General features: G+C 34.1%; 2 protein-coding genes and 2 non-coding genes across 7 annotated transcripts; 2 read left to right on the top strand and 2 right to left on the bottom strand.

Moving 5' to 3' along the window:
• The first annotated feature begins 226 nt into the window (after window positions 1-226).
• On the top strand, window positions 227-10,793 carry LOC106132775 (uncharacterized). 4 transcript variants are annotated; one of them, XM_013332301.2, is made up of 10 exons: window positions 227-258; window positions 354-432; window positions 3,939-4,088; window positions 4,318-4,469; window positions 4,855-5,061; window positions 5,492-5,620; window positions 6,309-6,675; window positions 6,999-7,037; window positions 8,121-8,191; window positions 8,658-10,793. In XM_013332301.2, exons 3-9 carry the CDS (start codon window positions 3,941-3,943, stop codon window positions 8,180-8,182), a joined length of 1,104 nt encoding a protein of 367 aa, XP_013187755.2. In that variant the 5' UTR covers window positions 227-258; window positions 354-432; window positions 3,939-3,940; the 3' UTR covers window positions 8,183-8,191; window positions 8,658-10,793. The 4 variants fall into 4 exon arrangements, with proteins under 4 accessions (XP_013187755.2, XP_013187758.2, XP_013187756.2 ...); XM_013332304.2 differs by lacking the exon at window positions 227-258 and having other exon boundaries at window positions 283-432; window positions 6,309-6,495; XM_013332302.2 differs by lacking the exons at window positions 227-258; window positions 354-432 and adding an exon at window positions 2,107-2,605.
• A 500-nt stretch (window positions 10,794-11,293) lies between these two features.
• On the bottom strand, window positions 11,294-11,366 carry Trnav-cac (transfer RNA valine (anticodon CAC)). The gene has a single exon. It is a non-coding gene; the product is annotated as a tRNA-Val (tRNA).
• Window positions 11,367-11,497: 131 nt separating this feature from the next.
• Window positions 11,498-18,553, top strand: LOC106132579 (trimeric intracellular cation channel type 1B.1). Its single transcript, XM_013332028.2, has 7 exons — window positions 11,498-11,814; window positions 13,885-14,041; window positions 14,808-14,980; window positions 15,908-16,007; window positions 16,456-16,576; window positions 17,139-17,306; window positions 17,760-18,553. Exons 1-6 carry the CDS (start codon window positions 11,694-11,696, stop codon window positions 17,292-17,294), a joined length of 828 nt encoding a protein of 275 aa, XP_013187482.1. The 5' UTR covers window positions 11,498-11,693; the 3' UTR covers window positions 17,295-17,306; window positions 17,760-18,553.
• Trnap-cgg (transfer RNA proline (anticodon CGG)) lies at window positions 12,521-12,592 on the bottom strand. The gene has a single exon. It is a non-coding gene; the product is annotated as a tRNA-Pro (tRNA).
• Window positions 18,554-19,289: the final 736 nt, after the last annotated feature.

Genomic DNA, 19,289 nt, shown 5'->3' with positions numbered 1-19,289 from the left:
GGTACCGAAATTCTCACGGCAGCGAAATAGACCGTCCATCATATTTTTAGTTCTATTTCACGCAAAGAAAGCTTTTTGATTTTACCATTTTGTGAACGCGATTATTTTTACCCAAGTCTATTGATTGAAGTACATGTATACCTATATATATATATATATGTAGAAATATATTTCACACACGAATTTTTAAATACAAGAGGAGGACAATTTATACGCATACATTTTTAATTTTCTATCTCAAAGTTGATTTTTAATCAGGTTTTTTACTGTCACTGTCATTATTATGATTTCAATTTCGATCATTGTTTTGTTTTGTCATTCTAATTATTTGACAACTTGTTGATTTCTTTCAGAGAAAAGGCGAGGAAAGTCTTATTTGTTTGCTTTTCGGTGTAATTACTAGAAGAGAAAAGCCGGTAAATAAATAAAAAGGTACGCATAATTAATTTTTAAATATTATGGGTAGATAAAATAAAGGTTACTATTCATTCACGTATCTGATACCCTCAATTTAGTACCTACCTCTTACTTTTCATTTAAAAAAGTTTAAATTTAATTAGTACATAGGTCATATAAAATATCGATTCAGTTTTATTTAGCATAAAATTAATGAAACCTTATCTTTTTGTAAATTGCTAGATTTTTTTTTTGCTTTAGTATGTGATATGCATTCTTACTTTAATTAATATCTACCCTCATAATGCGTATCCTAATTTAACTAGAATCCCATTAGTTAACATTTCATAGGTATATCATTATTAATTTAACCTGATAAAAACAGACAACATTAACTTTATAAGAACACAAAACAAGCGGATTAAGCTACCAAAAAGTAAGTTTTCTGATATTGAACCCTAGCATCATTTATCATCAGTCAATTACAATTTTTAATCTATTCCTAACCTACTTAGTATGCGGGTAAGGTCTAGTTTTCTGATGGTAATAGTTTTATTTGTGCCATACAAGGAGCTACCTTAACATTGCAATCTAGCTAAATATGAGTCAATCAAAAATGTTTTTATTTTACAATTATTATTCCCATGATTGTGGGTAACAATGTAAAAAAATGGTCAATTGTAATTGTTAACATAAATGTGCATTCAAGTAAAGAAAATCTATATCAAAATAAAAGCATTTTTCATAAGATTCATCAATGTTTTGTTTAAACTATAAGTTTTTTATCAATTCTTACAAAAACAAATGGAAATGGTTTTACCTACAAAATAAGTTATTTCTAATTTAACTTTTGAAACATAGTTAAGCATTGGTTTATATAGAAAAAAAAAATGTTCGCTGTAAATGAGTTAAGGCCTGTTATACATGACATATCCCTCATGTAGATATATTCCCCTTTCTACATATGTATATCTTATGAAAATCCTTATTGCTTGTGATTCATAATATATGATAAATTTTAAAATTAATTTTTTTTATTTCCTTCATAATAATCTCTTCACCTACAAAATTATGAAATTTTTGAAGATATAGTTAACAAAAAGTATACACATAACTCAATGTTGCCTATCAAACTTGAATTATTATCTTTCACTTGCTACCTAATTAAAGATAATGAGGAGTTGAGATTTTTCTCAAGTTGTGTGTTTACAACTGGCTTATCACTATCTAACTACTCACATTAGTTTAATTTTATTTTTACAGATTAAAAGTTTTTATGTAACATTTTATTGCCTGTCACAAGATGAATCAATATAGTTTTAAATTTTAAGTTTTATGTCTGATGATAACTTGTCTGGCTTCACCATCATAATCCATATACTTGTGAATATGTCTTCACCTTTTGCTCAAGCCACAAGCATTATGTAAGACAGATTTCAGACAGGATGATACTCCTGTCTGAAATCTACAAAACTGTATTAATTACAGTGCCACTGCCTAGCTTAGATTGGCCTATGTGCTGGCCACATTTACAGGTGCGAATTGGATTTATTCAAAGAGCTATATTCTTGCTTCAAATAATGTGATGGCCTCTGTGGCACAGCGGTAGTATGCTTGCCTGCAACACTGGAGGTCCCGGGTTCTGATCCCGGCTAGTGCATGATGAGAAAAGAACTTTTTCTGATTGGCCTGGGCCTTGGATGTTTATCTATTTAAGTATTTATTATAAAATATAGTATTGTTGAGTTAGTATCTCGAAACAAGTCTCAAACTTACTTAATAGCTAACTTAATCTGTGTAATTTAATAATATTGCTTGCTAAGTAACATTGCAAGTAAAGGCACTGGAGATAAAACTGTTAGGTCTGTTTCACCTTTAAAAACAGTTTAGAATTTTCTTCAAACCTACATAGCAATGAAGAAATTCGGCTCCATCAATGCATTTATTGAGCATTACAGATACATTGGGTATTTGTGTCTCAGTGGCCACGGTATCTGCCTATGATTGCACTGGCCTCCGACCTCTGGCGATGTTTATTATCTATAAGGTATATAGGAGTCAAAATGATGTATTTATGATCGGTCCTGCAACCGCTCGCACGGCACCAGATTACAAAACCCTGACAAGTGCATTTTTAAGTGAAGTTCCATCTTCAAAGTGAAAGGGAGTGTCTCCCTCGAGTGGATTCTAACTAACGGATATATTTCAGGTAATTGGGTCGTCTATGCTTGGTTACCCTTTAACCCGTCTGTCAACCATGTCTTTAATTGGCAGTTAATTCGATAAATAATGTTGTTTATTTAGTTTAATTGCATAATTTAGTCGCTTTTAGACATCCTGGGCGGTGAACTGTCGTTATTGTTAATTTTATAGTAAATTCAGGTATTATGTTTTTTATATTATTTTATCATTTAATTTAGTAGCCTAGCAATATCTTGGTTAATATAAAAATACCTTAATCACATTTATATGTTTTATGCCTCATCTTTGCGTATTCCCGGTTGAACCCTCTGACGCTAGAGTTTGGGGACCCGGAATCCAACTTTTGTTAATACCTAAATTTCCCATGAATGCTCAACACGAATTAATATGTTTGCTTCTTGTTTGCTAAAAAGGTAATAAGATTGTGTCTTCAAATGTATTTAAAAATGATTACCGATTACTGCGAGTAGCTATTGTTTGGTAACTAACTAATATGTTCACATTTCCTTGATAACGATTCTGATGTCAGAATTTGATTCACTTATTAATTGACCTTCCCACTTCTGAATAATGCATCATGATCTGTTGTCATTTCGGGTCAGAACCTAAAAACGGCCATTAAATTTCATTACAACTCCATATCGATCTAGAGAAGACTAACGAACGTGTAACTCTTCCAGGGTCTTTTTTTATTGACTTAGGAATAAAACTACAGTATCGTAACTACACCAAGACACGTTGGTCATACGTTTGGATTTTTTTTTGTCATTCAAACATATGCCTATTATATCGTTTATGCCTACGCCGATAACGCTAATCCGCTTCATATTTTTTTTTATTTCATCTCAAGGTCTCGGTTCGATGCCCGGCCAGGTCAAGATGGAAAATCATTTTTGTTGTAGTGTCATTTTAATTTGTATAGTTATAAATAAGTGATATCGCACGGAAACTTTGGGATTAGCACAGTTAATTTTATTTGTCATTACTTTATCTCATTCATTCGTAATTTTTTAAGTCGTGTTTACAGTAGGTGTACAATATCATTTGGTCGAGTAATCTTCTCAATGACTGTTACATCAACTGTATCAATCGTATAATGACAGGCTTAGAGTGACTCATATTCTTTCTACCGCCTTCCTCTACATATATAAACTGACTTTACAAAACATTATAAATTATAATACTTTTTTATATTTGCTAGTATTTATGGTACCTGTATTATACACAGATACTGCTTTTTGAATACTGAATTAGCATAGTCTTTAGTCTATCGCTACAGTCTTCTCTCTCTAAAAGCGACGAGAAATGTGTATAATCAGATTTTTCTTCTTTATATCAAGGTATGGAGCTGGTGCAATTCGCCAAAGAGTTGTTCCAGAATGCGGCTGAGCAGGTGGCCAGCTACAGGATAGGGCAGACGATCCTGAGGCAGCTAGACCGCGCTCTTTGGGTCGTGGAGAAGTGTGCGAGATGGGCTGTCCCACCTCCATGTAAGAATCTATTTTATTAATACTCTCTTTGGCTTTAACATTTTTATGCTCCCATTTGGACTTAACGCTCCCATGGGTCTACTGGAAAAATTCTATTCTAACATGAAAAATTCTTCATGGTTGCAGATAATCCATACTAAAGATTTATATATAAAAATATAAATCTTTAGTATGGATTATCTGCAACCCTGAAGAATTTTTTTTACAAATAACCCATTTTTTATTCCAGTGGATCAAGACGAGCACCCCCAACCGGAGCTGATCCGGCCCCTGCCCTGGGTCTTCTTCCTGACACTGCTGGTAGTACTCCGCGTCACCAGGGAGTCCATATCGCTCATCAACCTCGTGAGGGGCAAACCTCCACTGAGATCTGCAGACGTGGTAAGCAATTTTAAATGTTTTTAGGTAGAGGATTGGATTGTCCAGAGATCATTCCGTTTGTGTGTCAATATCAGTTTTTACGAATTCCTAATTTTTTCCATTATTCCTCTCTCTTGTCGTAGCGTGTTTCTTACACCGTTTATCTTCGGAGTACATGGTCTGCTTTTCTATAATCTGGGAAGGAATTCATAAAAAGTGTTGATTTGTGTGAGTTGCTATTGATTTCTACCAACTGGCAACTATCTGATTTTTATCAATGTACGAGCGGTATTTCACAATTATCACTGTCGCGGCATAAGCGACGTTATAAGAAAATTATTTTTTCCATGCAATTTTATTTCTTTACAGTCAACAGATTGCAGACACTATTATTCTATATTTTTAGGTGATGTACATCCAAGGCAAGCGCCGCTACCTGCGCACGCTCAAGTACCAGGGGAACCGCATCATGCGCGCGCGCACGTCGAGCGCGCAACCGCCGCAGGGCTGGATGTCCCGGATTCAGTCCCTGTTCGAGGTCACCATGTGCTTTAGGGGACGCCAATCGCAGTACGGCAATAATAATACGAGCACCAACAATGAAGAGTTGCTCGTAAGTGAGGGTTTATACAAGTGTGAGGTTTTTGATTTTATGACGAAATAATAGGTACTAACTCAACGATTCTCATAAATCTTATGATCTGTGTCTGATGAATGAATTAATATTTATTTACCATATTTGTATGACGCAGCATTGAGCGCAGCGGTAGTGCGTTTTCTGTAGGTTCCGAGTTCGAATTCCCGCCAGGGCATGATGAGAAACGAACTCTTTTTTTTTTAATTTGGCCTATGTTTTGGATGTGTATTATAATATATAGTATCGTTGAGTTCCGTCAGAGGTGCACTTAAAAATCAAAGAGAGAGTGCAAATTACATTTTATGTTACAGCATTCGACAACGCTAGTAATTTACAGAAAACAAATGATCGAAATAAGTATCTTTAAGTTCTTCTTCTTTATTATAAGAGACAAATGTAATTCCAGGTTGTAAAAAGAAGCAAGCGAACCCGCGAGCCTTCCACTTCTGGCACCGGCGAGACCAGCATGGAGCGGGTCATAGAGAAGATGATGGTGGACCTCGGCGCTGACTCCGACGAGGACTCCAGTTACACTGTATGCATACATACATATATCACATTTCTGACTATACGGGCCAGCAGTCTCGGAAAGACTGAAGGCTTCGTTCAGCTTAGTAGCTCAATGATGGAATTGATATTCAGGCTATATATTTTTGATATAATGGTGAAATGGCGCACCCTGGGCTCCTCTTTAGTAAGGTGAGGATGCAACCCGGTTTAGCGACAGAAGGAAGAAGTATTAACTACTATATAACAAGGACATAGGATACCTTTTAATACGGAAAAAGGACTGTTTCCGTACGATTTGTGATAATATTTAACCTACGGTTTGGCCCTCCTAATCATGTAATCACTACATAGTATAAATTCACTGCCCGCGTCTGTCCCTTAGTCTGTATGTATGCTTAGATTTTTAAAACTGCGCAACGGTTTTTGTTGCAGGTTTTTTAAAATAAATATAGTGATTCAAGAGGAAGGTTTATATGTATAAATGCTCCCCGTGCGAAGCCGGGGCGGGTCATTAGTAAAATAAAAGTCCTTATATATACATACATATGATCAAGACTATATCCGATGCTGGTAGACAGAGCTGACAGTCTTGAAAAGACTGATACGCTACATTCAGCCGTTTTGCTTAGTGATAGAATTGAGATTAACATATAGTAACAGGTTGCTAGCCCGTCGCCTATAAGAAGGTCCTAATAAAGTTATATAATTTCCAGCTCACAAACGCGAACACCGTACGAAGCGACCGTTCAGAATCGCCTGACTCGTACCGAGACGCTGCCTTTCTCAACGATACGGGCGACACGCAAGACGAGGCCTCCCCCATCAAAACCGACCCGTCCCCGGTCAAATCCGATAACGGAACACCGATAAACAACTCGCCGCAAAAAGAAAGCCCCAAAGGTATTGCTACTACAGAAAAACCATGCGACGCCGACGATATAACATTAGAAAAACAATCGCACCAAGATGCGAAAGGACACGAATTCGGCTCGCCCAAAATTGAGTCTCAAATGCTGCTCGAGAGTGAGAAACGGTCGCCGAACAAAACGCGAGCGTCTCCGAAGAGCGAGCAGAAAATCGGTAGGAAAATTATGGATGCTTTCAATAAGTTTGTGAAGAAATAGACTTTTGTTAGTGATGTGTTGGATTGTTAAGGACAAATCACCTTGAATAACTTGGCCTGATGGTCAGTGGTGTATCCCGGAATTCACGGAAGTCATGATGACGGCTACTTTTTAAACCGCGCGTAAAGGAGCAGGTTCTCAATTCGATCGTATTATTTTGCGCTGTAAAATTGATTTGTTTTGTAGTTCTGAATCTACCTTGATGTGTGTATTTGTCCTTAATTTTCTAACCACCAATACAGATCAGACAAATGTTCAAGTAAATTTATTGATTTACAGCCAACGGCAGAGCGGTGAGTGCCCACAACAAAAAAAGAGGTACTCGCATACCGCTGTATGATAAATCATTTCACTCATAACTTCAAGGATTCATTTCAAATGCTTGTTATCATATTATTTATCTCTTATTATTTATCATTATAATTTAGCTGATTATGTATGTCTGTTTGATACTTTGAAAGTAAATATCGCAGTATTTACAGTTGGCTAGACTGTAAATACTGCGATATTTTTTACGGAATATGTGTGACGCATGAATGTTTGTAATAATTTTACGTAGCTGAGAATGCACTAGTTAATATGCTGTGATTAGACAGATAAATACTTTAGAACATTCAAACTGAAAAGCTCCGTAAGTGCGATTATTTATATAAGCAGAATAGATAATCCGAACTAGGGAGAATTTAAAAATGGAAAGGAAAGATAATTGAAAAAAAAATAATAACTTTTGATCAATAGTTTCCTGCAATTCTTTTTACCATTTAACGATGCCTAGGTACTGGCATCTAACAGATAAACTTTTCGCCAAAGCCCTAAATTTAAAAAAAAACCTTATTGCATGCTTTACATTTTAGTAATCATAATTACTGTAAGAACATTAATCATCTTTAATGCATGCATGACATGAAAATCTACAATTCACTTTCTTGAAAATTTATTGCTACTGGCCCGTTTGCATCTGCTGTCGCTACTCACGCACGCATTTTGTCATAATTCACTTTTTATTATATCATTAAATTGGTTTAAAAGGGATTTCAAAATGGCAACAATTCAATTACGTTTGCTTTTAAAATAATTATTGACAAAATTTGTACCTCAAGATAATATGGCAAAATATGATATTTGTGTGTATTCTGCCTTAGCTTGAAAATTAATAGGGCAATTTTCTCTAATATGGAAAAAAATTGTATGTATATGTATGTAAGTACCTATGCAAAAAATTGTGCATTAAAATTTCGGCTTGAACTTAACATTGAAACATATCAATCACCATTTCCGTTTTTACATACCTACACAAACAAAAATAATTTTTGTATGATTCAATTGTTGCCTTTTTAAATCCGCTTTCATTTGATCAAGTGTAAAGTGACCAATAAATTAACTTTTGGTTTCTCTCCCTAGGGAGTCACGTTGAGAGGCGAGATGCCAACGCGCCCGTAACGACGAAAGCGGACATGTCCTAAAAAGGAAAGGTAATTAAATTATTATTTACTAAAAGATTTTAAATTCTCCTTTAGTGAAGTTGTCTTTGACCAATACTCAGTTACCTACAATATAAAAAAAGAAACCAGAAATGATCACTAAACTTGAAAAGGGACATAAGAAGTCTCTTTTTTGATATATAAAGAACGTTACCTATCTTAAAAATTTCAATTAATTACTTATTAGTATATGTATGTGGTGTCTAGTAAATTTCATATGTATTTAAGAAAATAGTAAATCATGAACACGCTTAAACTTATAAAATGTACAAGTAATGAAATACATTATTTTGTGTGAATGATTTGCTGTAATTTCTACCACCAAATTGTCCTAGCTAATCCTTTGAGTATAAACTTAAAGTAAAAAACTGGAATTGTAAAGTTGTTGCCCGATAAGCATTTTGAAAATTCACCAATAAGAAGAGAATATTTTAAAGTCCTATTTTATATTTTACAGAAATCAAGTGCAGTCGTACCAACGATAGAAATAATAAGAAAGTGCCTATGGATTCTATTTTTTATCAAATAATAAAATAAATCAGAACTTGTGAATAGGTAGTATTTTCAGAATTTGGTATGCCGCCCTAAAGCCGCTTTCTATACTATGTATTCTGTAATAAAAGTAGGTACAGATAATTAATTTGTATTGTAGATCATGCAAAGATGACAAAGACTACAGAGCCTTTTGCATAAGGGTTAATTTTTCTAATTAAACACTAACTATGCTTTAGTAATATCCTAAATACGGCTCTGTAGTCTTTGTCATCTTTGCATGATCTACAATACAAATTAATTATCTGTACCTACTTATAACATGGCGCCGGTCTAAACATTTGTTTGCTGATTGAGCAGTTTTTTTTATCGTTAAAGTAGCCGAACGAAATGGTGTCATATGAATCAAATAATTTTGATAAGGACTGCGTACACGGTCTGTATGGGTTAAACCCATAATCTTGTACTGTTCAGTGAGTAGCACACTATCAACGCGACTACTGAGGCCATTCATTGGAGTGAAGTTGTAATTGTGTAAGGTGCGGTCACATATAAGCGGAACTGTTTTAAATAAACAAAACGCAGTATGAGTCACACAATAAAGCAACATTTTTGGTAAATCAAACCTACTTACAGCAATATTACTACTCGTCTTATTTGAAAATGCACCTTAATTTGTCGCCCAGTGCGTGCAAGTTTTATAAATATGACAAAATTTATGTAATTTTACGCAAATAAAGTACTAATTATATTGCGATTGTTATCTCATGACTAATGAATATGGCTTTTCTATGAAACTGAAACTAGAATTGCAAACTATTGTATAAATTGCAGTCATATGTTGTGTAATTTTAAAAGAATAGCGTGTTTGTTCTAGTGAACTAGGTACTGTAATCTAAGCGTCAAACAATAATGGATAAGACTGCTCAGTTTGAATATTTTTTGTAAGCATAGATTTTGTACGAGTTGTAAAATCTTTTATGTAAGGAACTTTTCATACAAATTTATTTTTTATATATTTTTCTACCATTTTTATACAAATTTGTAACAATGTCTGTATGTACAGTCACAGCATATTAAATCTTTATTTTGAAGCTATTATATACTCTAATGGAACCTAATGTTATAACTATTTTATATTATTACTTTAACATTCACTACAAAATAAATTCTTCTAGACTCTTCTATGACTATAAGAAAAAGAAATGGCAGCTTTATTATGCCTTAAACAAGGCATTTAGCCTTAAAGTGCGAAACTATGTTTTAGAATCTTTTTTATCGTCCTTATGAATGTGTGACTGTTAAAATAATGATTCATAGCATACGAAAAATTTTATAGAATAAAAGTCCAGTTTTGATGGTGACAGATGAAACTAGTCCAACTACGCCAGAAAGACATTTGTTTTATTTTTAATGTACCTTCGAATATAATTAGGCGGGGCTAAAATATAATTAGTATATAGCGTTGTCATGCACTGCAATTTGTTAATGTTCGTTTTTATATTTTTGTAATCTAATTAAAAATTAGACGAACTTGTGTAAGTAGATTATATATATATTGATCGATTGTATATTCTTAACATCTTAGCAGTCTGCATGGCACAATTTATAAACAACTTAGATTCAAAGTAAACACCTCCGTTCTAGAAAATTTATCAAAATATTTATTTAAGTACTTTCACTTTCAAGGAAATTATTTACGTTGTATAAAAAATACGCCATGCAGGCGACAATACTTGTAACTTCGATGTGCCGAATTGGAATATTTTTTATTGACCGTCTTTACGTTTGAATCTCATAATGTTGTTTTTAATTATTAAAAAAAAACTGCTAATTGCAGTCTTGTATGAGCATTTAGCAAGTAAGTAATCATTTATTGGTATCGTGCAATGAGATTACGGAATGAAATTATTATATTTTGTATCCTGTTTTTCAAATTCCAAAGATTGGGCTGTGTAAAGGGGAAGACTGATGGAGTTTCAACTGTTCCTATTGTATATTTGTATCGAAAATTTTATCATAATAATCATTATTTTACACTAATTTTGAGCCTCTTTATAATAATGTTGAAATTATTACGAAATAAACTAATTTAATATTTTTATGTGTTTTTTTAAATGTCTCACAGGAAAATGTATCCAATAAAGGACTTGGTTAACAATGCATCGGTTTTTTAAAAAAGGCGCGCTAGTAGATTCATAAGCTTCGCCTGAGCCCATCTCCCTTACCATAGAATGTAAAACCAAGTTCTTTTGAAATGAAGATAATGAATAATATATATATTATAAGTATGCAGAGATCGTGGCAAGTGGAAAGAGGTAGTCTCTGCCTACCCCTCCGGGAAAGAGGCGTGATTTTATGTATGTATGTATGTATATATTATAGATATGAATATATTTATAAACCTTAGTTGTAAACTTAATATATAACTTTCTAATAAAAGTATGAAAAAGTTTTAATTTTCGGAATTACTGGATGGATTTTGAGGAAAATTGTTTTGTAGGCAAGTATTTAACCCTGGGAACTAAAGACTAACGACAGTTGGTTAATAATTATTGCTCGCAAAAATCTCAAAAACAAAAAAGAAAAATAAAAAATGACTGTTTCCGCCCGGGATCGAACCGGGGACCTTGTGCGTGTGAAGCACACGTGATAACCGCTACACTACGGAAACTTGAGTACAAGTGTTGAAATTATTGTTCTGTAGTTGGAAGCTACAAACAAATCTATGATTGGTTGGTTATAATGACGATGACCGATCTCCGTGCTCCACGTCAAATTTTATAGCACAACTAACCAAAAAAATCTAGTCGACACTTTCACAGAGCAATGACGAACATCGGACTCGCTCGTTTTTGTGCTCTGTGGGTTTAGTTTAGTCTCGCGGCTACTTCGCCCGCGGATAGTCGCGGACGCGTGTCAAAGCTGCCACGCTATTGTCGGTGTTTAGTTGGCCCTATAATCTGCTCTAAAAACGTGATTTTCACAAAAAACCTTTACAATGGATCCCGAAGCATTCTTGGACCTGGCCAACCAGGTCATAAAACTAAAAATGTATCCGTATTTTGACATAGCGCATTCATTATTATGCGCTCTTGCAGTCAGAGAAGATTTAGGAGCTGGTAAGTAAATTTCACAAATCGTTTTAAATAACACGCGCCAATTTCCCACACATTTTACGCACTTCCGCATCCTGGATAATATTTATCGAGAACGTATCATGGAATGATCGTTGGAATGTACCCTAAAATAACACATCTAAAAAGTTTAAAAATAGATTGTAGTCCCCTGAACATATCGGTGTCAGCTACAGTTAAATATATAATATAGATTATTTATCGAAAAGGATCCCGTGAAAATACAATGAATTATCTTCCGGACGTGGGTTAGGTATTTTTTCGAATCAAATCAGATTGTTAATTAGGGATAATGTTCAGAAAAATATTAATATTTTTTCATGTAACATTATAAGATAAGGTAGATTTCGGTAAATTCTTTAATTTGATGATTATCATTATAACCTCTAAAAGAAATAATTTATTTTCTGGCCCTTACATGACTTTTGTCATGGAAAGAAAAAAATGAAATTTCAATATAGTCTATGCTATTTTGTGAAACAGCCCAAATGAAAAAAACTCATTTGAGAAGCGCCAAAAAGGAATACACAATGCATCCTGAAAATTCTAATTTTTGCACATAGATGGCGCAATTTATTAAGAACTGGAATATAAATATACTTACAATTAATTGAAAAATTTGTGTTAGACAATCAAATCATAAAATAAATTAAATTAACAAAAGAATTGTCAAAAAAAGAGATCTAATCTCGGGCTCGTCCGGGATTTGAACCCGGGACCTCTCGCACCCGAAGCGAGAATCATACCCCTAGACCAACGAGCCATGTCTCCATATGTTGAAATTAAAAATTAGCTACTATAGGTGCCACGTCATCATAATATAGGATGACCATATAATTTGATATCCAGAACAGTTTTTCTCAATCTATTAAAGGAAGGATGGCATCTAATCATATTGTACTCAATAACGTATTTGTAACAAACATGAATAGAAATAACGACATGACGCACTACATTAACAGGAAACATGTGTTGATAATAATCTTCCGCGGCTATCCGTGTGGTTTGCATCAGGCGACCGAGCAAGAACCCCTTGCTAAATATAGACTCCGTTGAGATCAATAACCAGTCAGCAACATGGGGTGTTCTAGAGACCAGAAACACATCAAGTAACTTTATACACTTTACTATAGTTAACTATATTGTTATGCGGTTTTCATCAATAGAAGTAGGAAAAAAAGAGAAATGTAAATTTATACATATTACGAATTAAAAACATTTGTTCGATCCCACGCATATTGTGCGGTTACCACCTTATAACTTTTCACTCGAATTTTTAATTATTTGTAAGGCTTTAAATAAACATACTCGTTTTTCGCAGGTGAAACCGCATGCTTTCTTTAGTGATTTATATCGACTCAGGATTATGCATATACACAACATAATGCAATAAAATGTATCCTGAAAATTAGACTGATTTAAAAAATAAGAAGCTATAAAAACATTGATAGTTTATACATAGTGAAAAATTTGAAAATATAACCTGGTACAGTTTCGTGTTATTATAAAGCCGTACCTAGTTCCGTTATTTCCTAAACCCAAGTAAAACTCTTAACCATGACAAAAAATAATAGATATTTCGGTGGATTGCTTTTCATAGTTGCATTGCACAACAGAACTTAACCTTAACCGGTATTTCTTTCAACACTGCAAAACCTAAGATAAGATTCTGTTGTTAGTTTTTAAATCCGTATACATTATTATATTCTTGACCGAATTAGTATAATTTATTTAACAACTAGCTGTGCCCGCGACTTCGTCCGCGTGGTATAGTTATTTTGGGCATCATTGAAGCCCTCAAGGATGAATAATTACCCCCGTTTTTTTCACATATTCCATTATTTCTTTGCTCCTTATAGTTGCAGCGTGATGTTGTATACCCTAAAGCCTTCCCCGATAAATGGTCTATTCAACGCAAAAACTATTTTTTAATTCGAACCAGTAGTTCCTCAGATTAACGCGTCCAAACAAACAAACAAACTCTTCAGCTTTATACAATTAGTATAGATATTAACATTTAACATATAACTTTAACATTATTAACATTCGCCGCAGGTGCGCAGGCGTTCTCCCGCAAACACCCCCTGGCGTGCTGGTTGTCCACGATGCTGGTGATCTTCGCGGGCGGCATGGTGGTCAACGGGCTGTTGGGGGAGCCCATACTCGCACCGCTCAAGAACACGCCTCAGCTTGTCATTGGAACTGTTACTTGGTATATTTATTATATCCATTAAAAAGTCTATATTCTTAGTGTTAGAATACACAAATAATATACTGTATTCTGAAACTAGTATTAGATTTAATAGTTTAAAAAAATTTTAGTACACTTCATATCACTTAATAGTTGTCATTTTGACATCAACCAATGTTTTGTTTCAAAACATTGGTTGATGTCAAATAAATTACTTAAAACTAAGTTTACTGCCGCTTTTAAAAGCGTCAGTGTAGAAGAAGCGGTGACAAAGTGCACTGCAGCATTTTCTTCAACAACGTCAACTTCACAACTATCCAAACTTTGAATAGAAATATGGACGAGAGTACATTGTTGTGATTAGTTTATATGAAATTTAAATAATAAAGAAAAATATTTGTTTATGGATTGGCAATTTTGAACAGATTTATGTACATAGTGTACTGAGTAATCAGCTATCATTTCATACCAACCTAGTTGTAGCGGGAGCGATGATTCGGCTCGACCGCCATCAAAGAGAAGAGGTTGTTTGCCTGCTAAGGGGTAGCTAAGGGCTCCGACGATGTAGTGTCGGAGGTTGTATATATGCTCCAATCCGTGAAATCTTTGTAATCGCGATTTAGATTCTTCGCTGCTATTGGTTGAGCGCGTCAATTTCTTCGCGATGATTGACAGTTGTTGTGTGATTGGCTGTTGTAACGTCGCCACACTAGTAGTCTAGTATGTCTATAGATTAGGGTGTATTTTTATAGTGCAGGAAATAGCGAAATTTAACTTATTATTTCAGGTATATAGTATTCTACACACCTTTTGACGTTGGATACAAGGTGGCAAAATTCCTGCCGGTGAAGATAGCAGCGTCAGCCATGAAGGAGATCTACCGCGCGAAGAAAGTCTATGACGGGGTCTCTCATGCCGGCAAACTGTATCCCAACGCTTACGTTATCATGATTATTGTTGGTAAGTTTCTTGACTAAAATAATAGTTATCAATTCGACGAGGCTTACACACTATAAACCTACCTATAAACACCTAAACACGAATAAAAGTTTTTTTTTTTAAATAAGTTTTGTTTGTAAAGTTAAATTGTCTTTTATAATGTTTATTGAAGCCTAATTGATTGTACGAAATCAGCCAAAAGAATGTTTTCTTTCTCTAAAAAGGCTTTAAGAGAAATTTTACTAGTTATTATAGTCCAAACAATTAACTAGGTAAAAGTACTTGGGGTGACGCAAAATTATTATGGTACTAACTGTTGCCTGCCACTTATTTCGCAGTAAAAGTTCACTGACAATCTTTCATCCCCTTTTTTAACCCCTTCTCCCCATTTTTTTTATCGGTTCCTCGATTGTTCCTCATCTCTATCACTGTAGCAAATTTCATCAAAATCGGTTCAGTGGCCTAGTTGTAAAAGCATAACAGACAGAGTTACTTTCGCATTTCAATACATTTATAATATTAAAAATTAATAATTTGTTACTATTAAACATAACAAGTGTCTCATCAACCGTGAAAAAATATTTTCACCATAGAAATGTGAACAAACATTTTCTTTTTTTTTATATAAAAGATACCATTCCATACATATACAACTAGTAAGGAAAATGATTTAACAAAAATAGGAATACCTTCCGTACCTAAATAAACAGTAAATATGCAGAACTAATTTTATCAGTAAGTGTAGATAGGTATGATCGATAAATTTTATCAAAGTTATGATGGCGTTTTTGTAGATAAAGTTTGAGGTAAAAATTATACATAAGATTATTACACATAAGAAAATTAAAAATAGAAATTAAAAAAATCTTGAATTTAACGTCGTGAAATCATCGAAATCTCAACTAGCTGGTATATGTCATTATTCTAATTTTTTTATTTTCTCATCAGGCACATTGAAAGGCAATGGTGCCGGCTTCACGAGGCTGGTGGAAAGACTCATTCGCGGGGCCTGGACCCCCACTGCTATGGAGACTATGCAACCTAGCTTGTAAGTATTACTTTTAATAATACCCAAATTTTATACAATAAAAAAAATGGGAATTGTAGGTAATATTTCGCTTTCGGCAATATATATAACCTATTGCATCGGGAACGATGATTCGGTCGACCGCCACCAAAGGTAAGATATTCCGCCGGGCTAGGTGTTATGCCTGGGGAACTGCGGCTATGACAATGTTGTGTCGAAGGTTGTATATATGCTCCAATCCGTGAAATCTTTGCCTGCGCGATTTAGACTTTTCGCTCTTTTTGACTGATAGCGTCGCGTGATTTTGTTTTTGTGAAATTTTTGCAATTGCTGTAGTTCACTTTTAATATTACTGTATTACAAATAAAAATTTAGGAACTGCGGGTATGTCAGGATAAATGATGTAAGTCGTTTATATGACCCTTGAAATAGTTAAGAGTTATAATTTATTAAATTCTAATTATTCCAGCTACACCAAGGCATCGTTGGTGGCGTCCATCATTTTTGTGCTGGACAAGAAAACCGACCTGATCTCAGCGCCGCACGCGCTGGTCTACTTCGGCATAGTCATCTTCTTCGTTTATTTCAAGGTAAACATCATTTACCAACGTAACAATCAATATACAGTCAGTAGATACAGTAACACTATTTTATAAATTATCTTAAAAATATATCAAGTATTCCTCATACTTGTAGTCCTAAATTACATTTTTTTTATACTAATCAAAACCAAAATGTAAAAAAAATACCCAAACATTGAAACAAACACCTGAGCATCATTAAGATTTGGTTAAAATAGTTTAAAAAAATACTGCTTAACCGTCGAAGGGTGTGGTGCACCTACAAAACCAACCTATAGCTTTGGGTAAGAAAATGGGAATTCCCATTTCTTCCCAATTTGATTATTTTCTTAATCCCAGTAGGTACTCTATTTAATAGCTTTGAGTCCTAATTATACACCAGCAAGCCACTGTTTCTTTTTTCTTTCAAAATCATTATTTTAAGCAGGTACTAAAAATTAATGCAATTTAACGTGCCTTACAATTAAATGTTTGCCTTTTAATCTTATGAGATTGTAAGCCCTGTCTACACCGTAAGGGATTAAGGCGTATTTATATATATGTATTTAACGTGTCTTACTATCTCCCACAGCTCTCGTCAATCTTGCTTGGTATCCACGACCCATTCGTGCCTTTCGAGAACTTGTTCTGCGCACTCTTCATGGGCGGCATCTGGGACTCCCTGGCCAAGTTGCTGGGCAAGGGCCAGCCTAAAGAGGAGACCAAAGACGCTAAAAAGACAAATTAAGATACATGATACGTGAGTAAATTTGGCTTTTTAATAAATCCAAAAAAGGTAATCATTAAGCCATACAGCTGAACGGTCAGTCAGTATCAGTCCTTTAAGACTACTGACTACTATCTGTCTACTGGGATGAAGACGTGAAATCTTTGTTTGTGCGATTTAGACTCTTCGCTGCTATTGGCTGAGCGCGTCATTTTCTTCGCTATGATTGAAAGTTGGTGTATGACATTAGTGATGTGGCCACAAAGTGTCTTAAAAAAGTAGGGAGACCGGAAAGCAGTTTTGAGCAAGTATCTTTACTAATTATCTAAGAAAGACATTCTCAGTTACCATAGTCTGTCAAATTAAACAATTTTTACGTTAAAATTGGCGTCCTCCAAGGGTCAATCTTGGGACCTTTCCTTTTTTCTATGTGCGATCAATTATTGACGTTTGCTAGTCGACTAAAAATTGTATTATATTTTGCAGGCAACATCTTCGTATCGTGATCAACTGACACCGACAATATAAAATGCGACTGCTTCCATTTATACCAAAGAAAATTATGAAAAATGTATAAAAAAAGAGAAAAACCCTTTAAATCCTAAAAAAATGGCACAACGACCAAAGTTTTGATTTCATTACTTTAAGTTCACTAGTCATTAAGGTTATTTAGTTAATTAATAAGACAGCTAATGTTTATTTCAAATGCTTTTGTTCTTAAACTTTTAATTTCACATACAATAAAATATTTAAAGTATTAATTAATTTTTAAAGTATTAGTTGATTAGTTCCTAGTATTTTGATTGCCAAATAATTTTTAGACATTTATTAGAAAACGAATTTATAAGAATGCTGTGACCCGCCATACCACAATAATTATTATTTTATACCTGAGTTTTATACCTATGTAGTTAAGTATGTTTTAGTGTTTTCAGCGTGTGAAAAAAATGTTGAGCATTAAAATTGTATTATATTGTACTATCGAAACGAATATCGACCTCCGACTTCCTTTACGTAAAAAAAGATTACAAAAAATGCAGAATTATCATTGTTTTATGTTTTTAACCAAATGATGTTTTATTTATATTATAATAATTTTTTGTGACGAAAAGAAGATTCCTATTATAGTTTTAATTGATGGGTTTGCTGTAATGAAACGCCTGGCCGAGTCGCGGGGTGCATGCGCTGAGGTGCACGCGTTTCGTTTCAAATTGTTATTTATTTTTAATTGTTAACATTGGACGTACTAAAGGAAGCAATAAATTGTTTTTTTTAAGTAATATCGACTTTTATTTAACCCTCTTATATAGCTGAAAAACAAACAAAAGAATCAGATAGAGGGAAACCCTACTATCCAATCCTTCCTGCTATATTATAATCCAGCTATTGCCTGCGAATTCGTTCGCCGTAAAAGTTCACTGACCCCGCCTCTGACCCTCAGTTTTAAGTTTGACTGACTAAAGTGCATTCAAATCGGTTTAATAGTTTTCGCGTGATACGCGTACAAACATACAGACGGACAGCCAGAAATTCTACTAATCGTGTTTTTGGCTTCTGTTGTCTTTGCAGATAAGTATAATCGATTTTTGCCAATGATAGATTGAAATCTTTCAAGTAGAATCCATACATATAAATAAAAAAACGATGTCTGTACCTACCTACCCAGACATAGTTTTTTTTATTTATATGTCTACCGTGGTATAACTAAAATGCCGTTATCTGACATCAGGGCGGTTTTCTACTTTTTACCAGTAGAATAAGAAAAAAAAATTCTTTAGATCTGTTTATACGACTTTTTGGTACCTAAGTCATAAATAGGCGTTTTCATTGATGAATGGCATCGGTTTAAATTTTTACCGCATTTTTTTGACGTTTTACTTAAAACAAGGATTTGGCAGATAACGGCATTTTAGTTATACCAGGGCAGATGTATGGATGCAACAGTTTGTGAGGACGTTTTCTGTTACCTACTCTTTCATGCAAAATCTACTGGACTAATTTTAATGAAATTTTATA

The sequence above is a fragment of the Amyelois transitella genome, chromosome 19 (assembly GCF_032362555.1).
Source record: "Amyelois transitella isolate CPQ chromosome 19, ilAmyTran1.1, whole genome shotgun sequence".
Lineage (NCBI taxonomy): Eukaryota > Metazoa > Arthropoda > Insecta > Lepidoptera > Pyralidae > Amyelois > Amyelois transitella.
The sequence above is the reverse complement of the archived record's forward strand: the minus strand, read 5'-3'. Positions and strand labels throughout refer to the sequence as shown.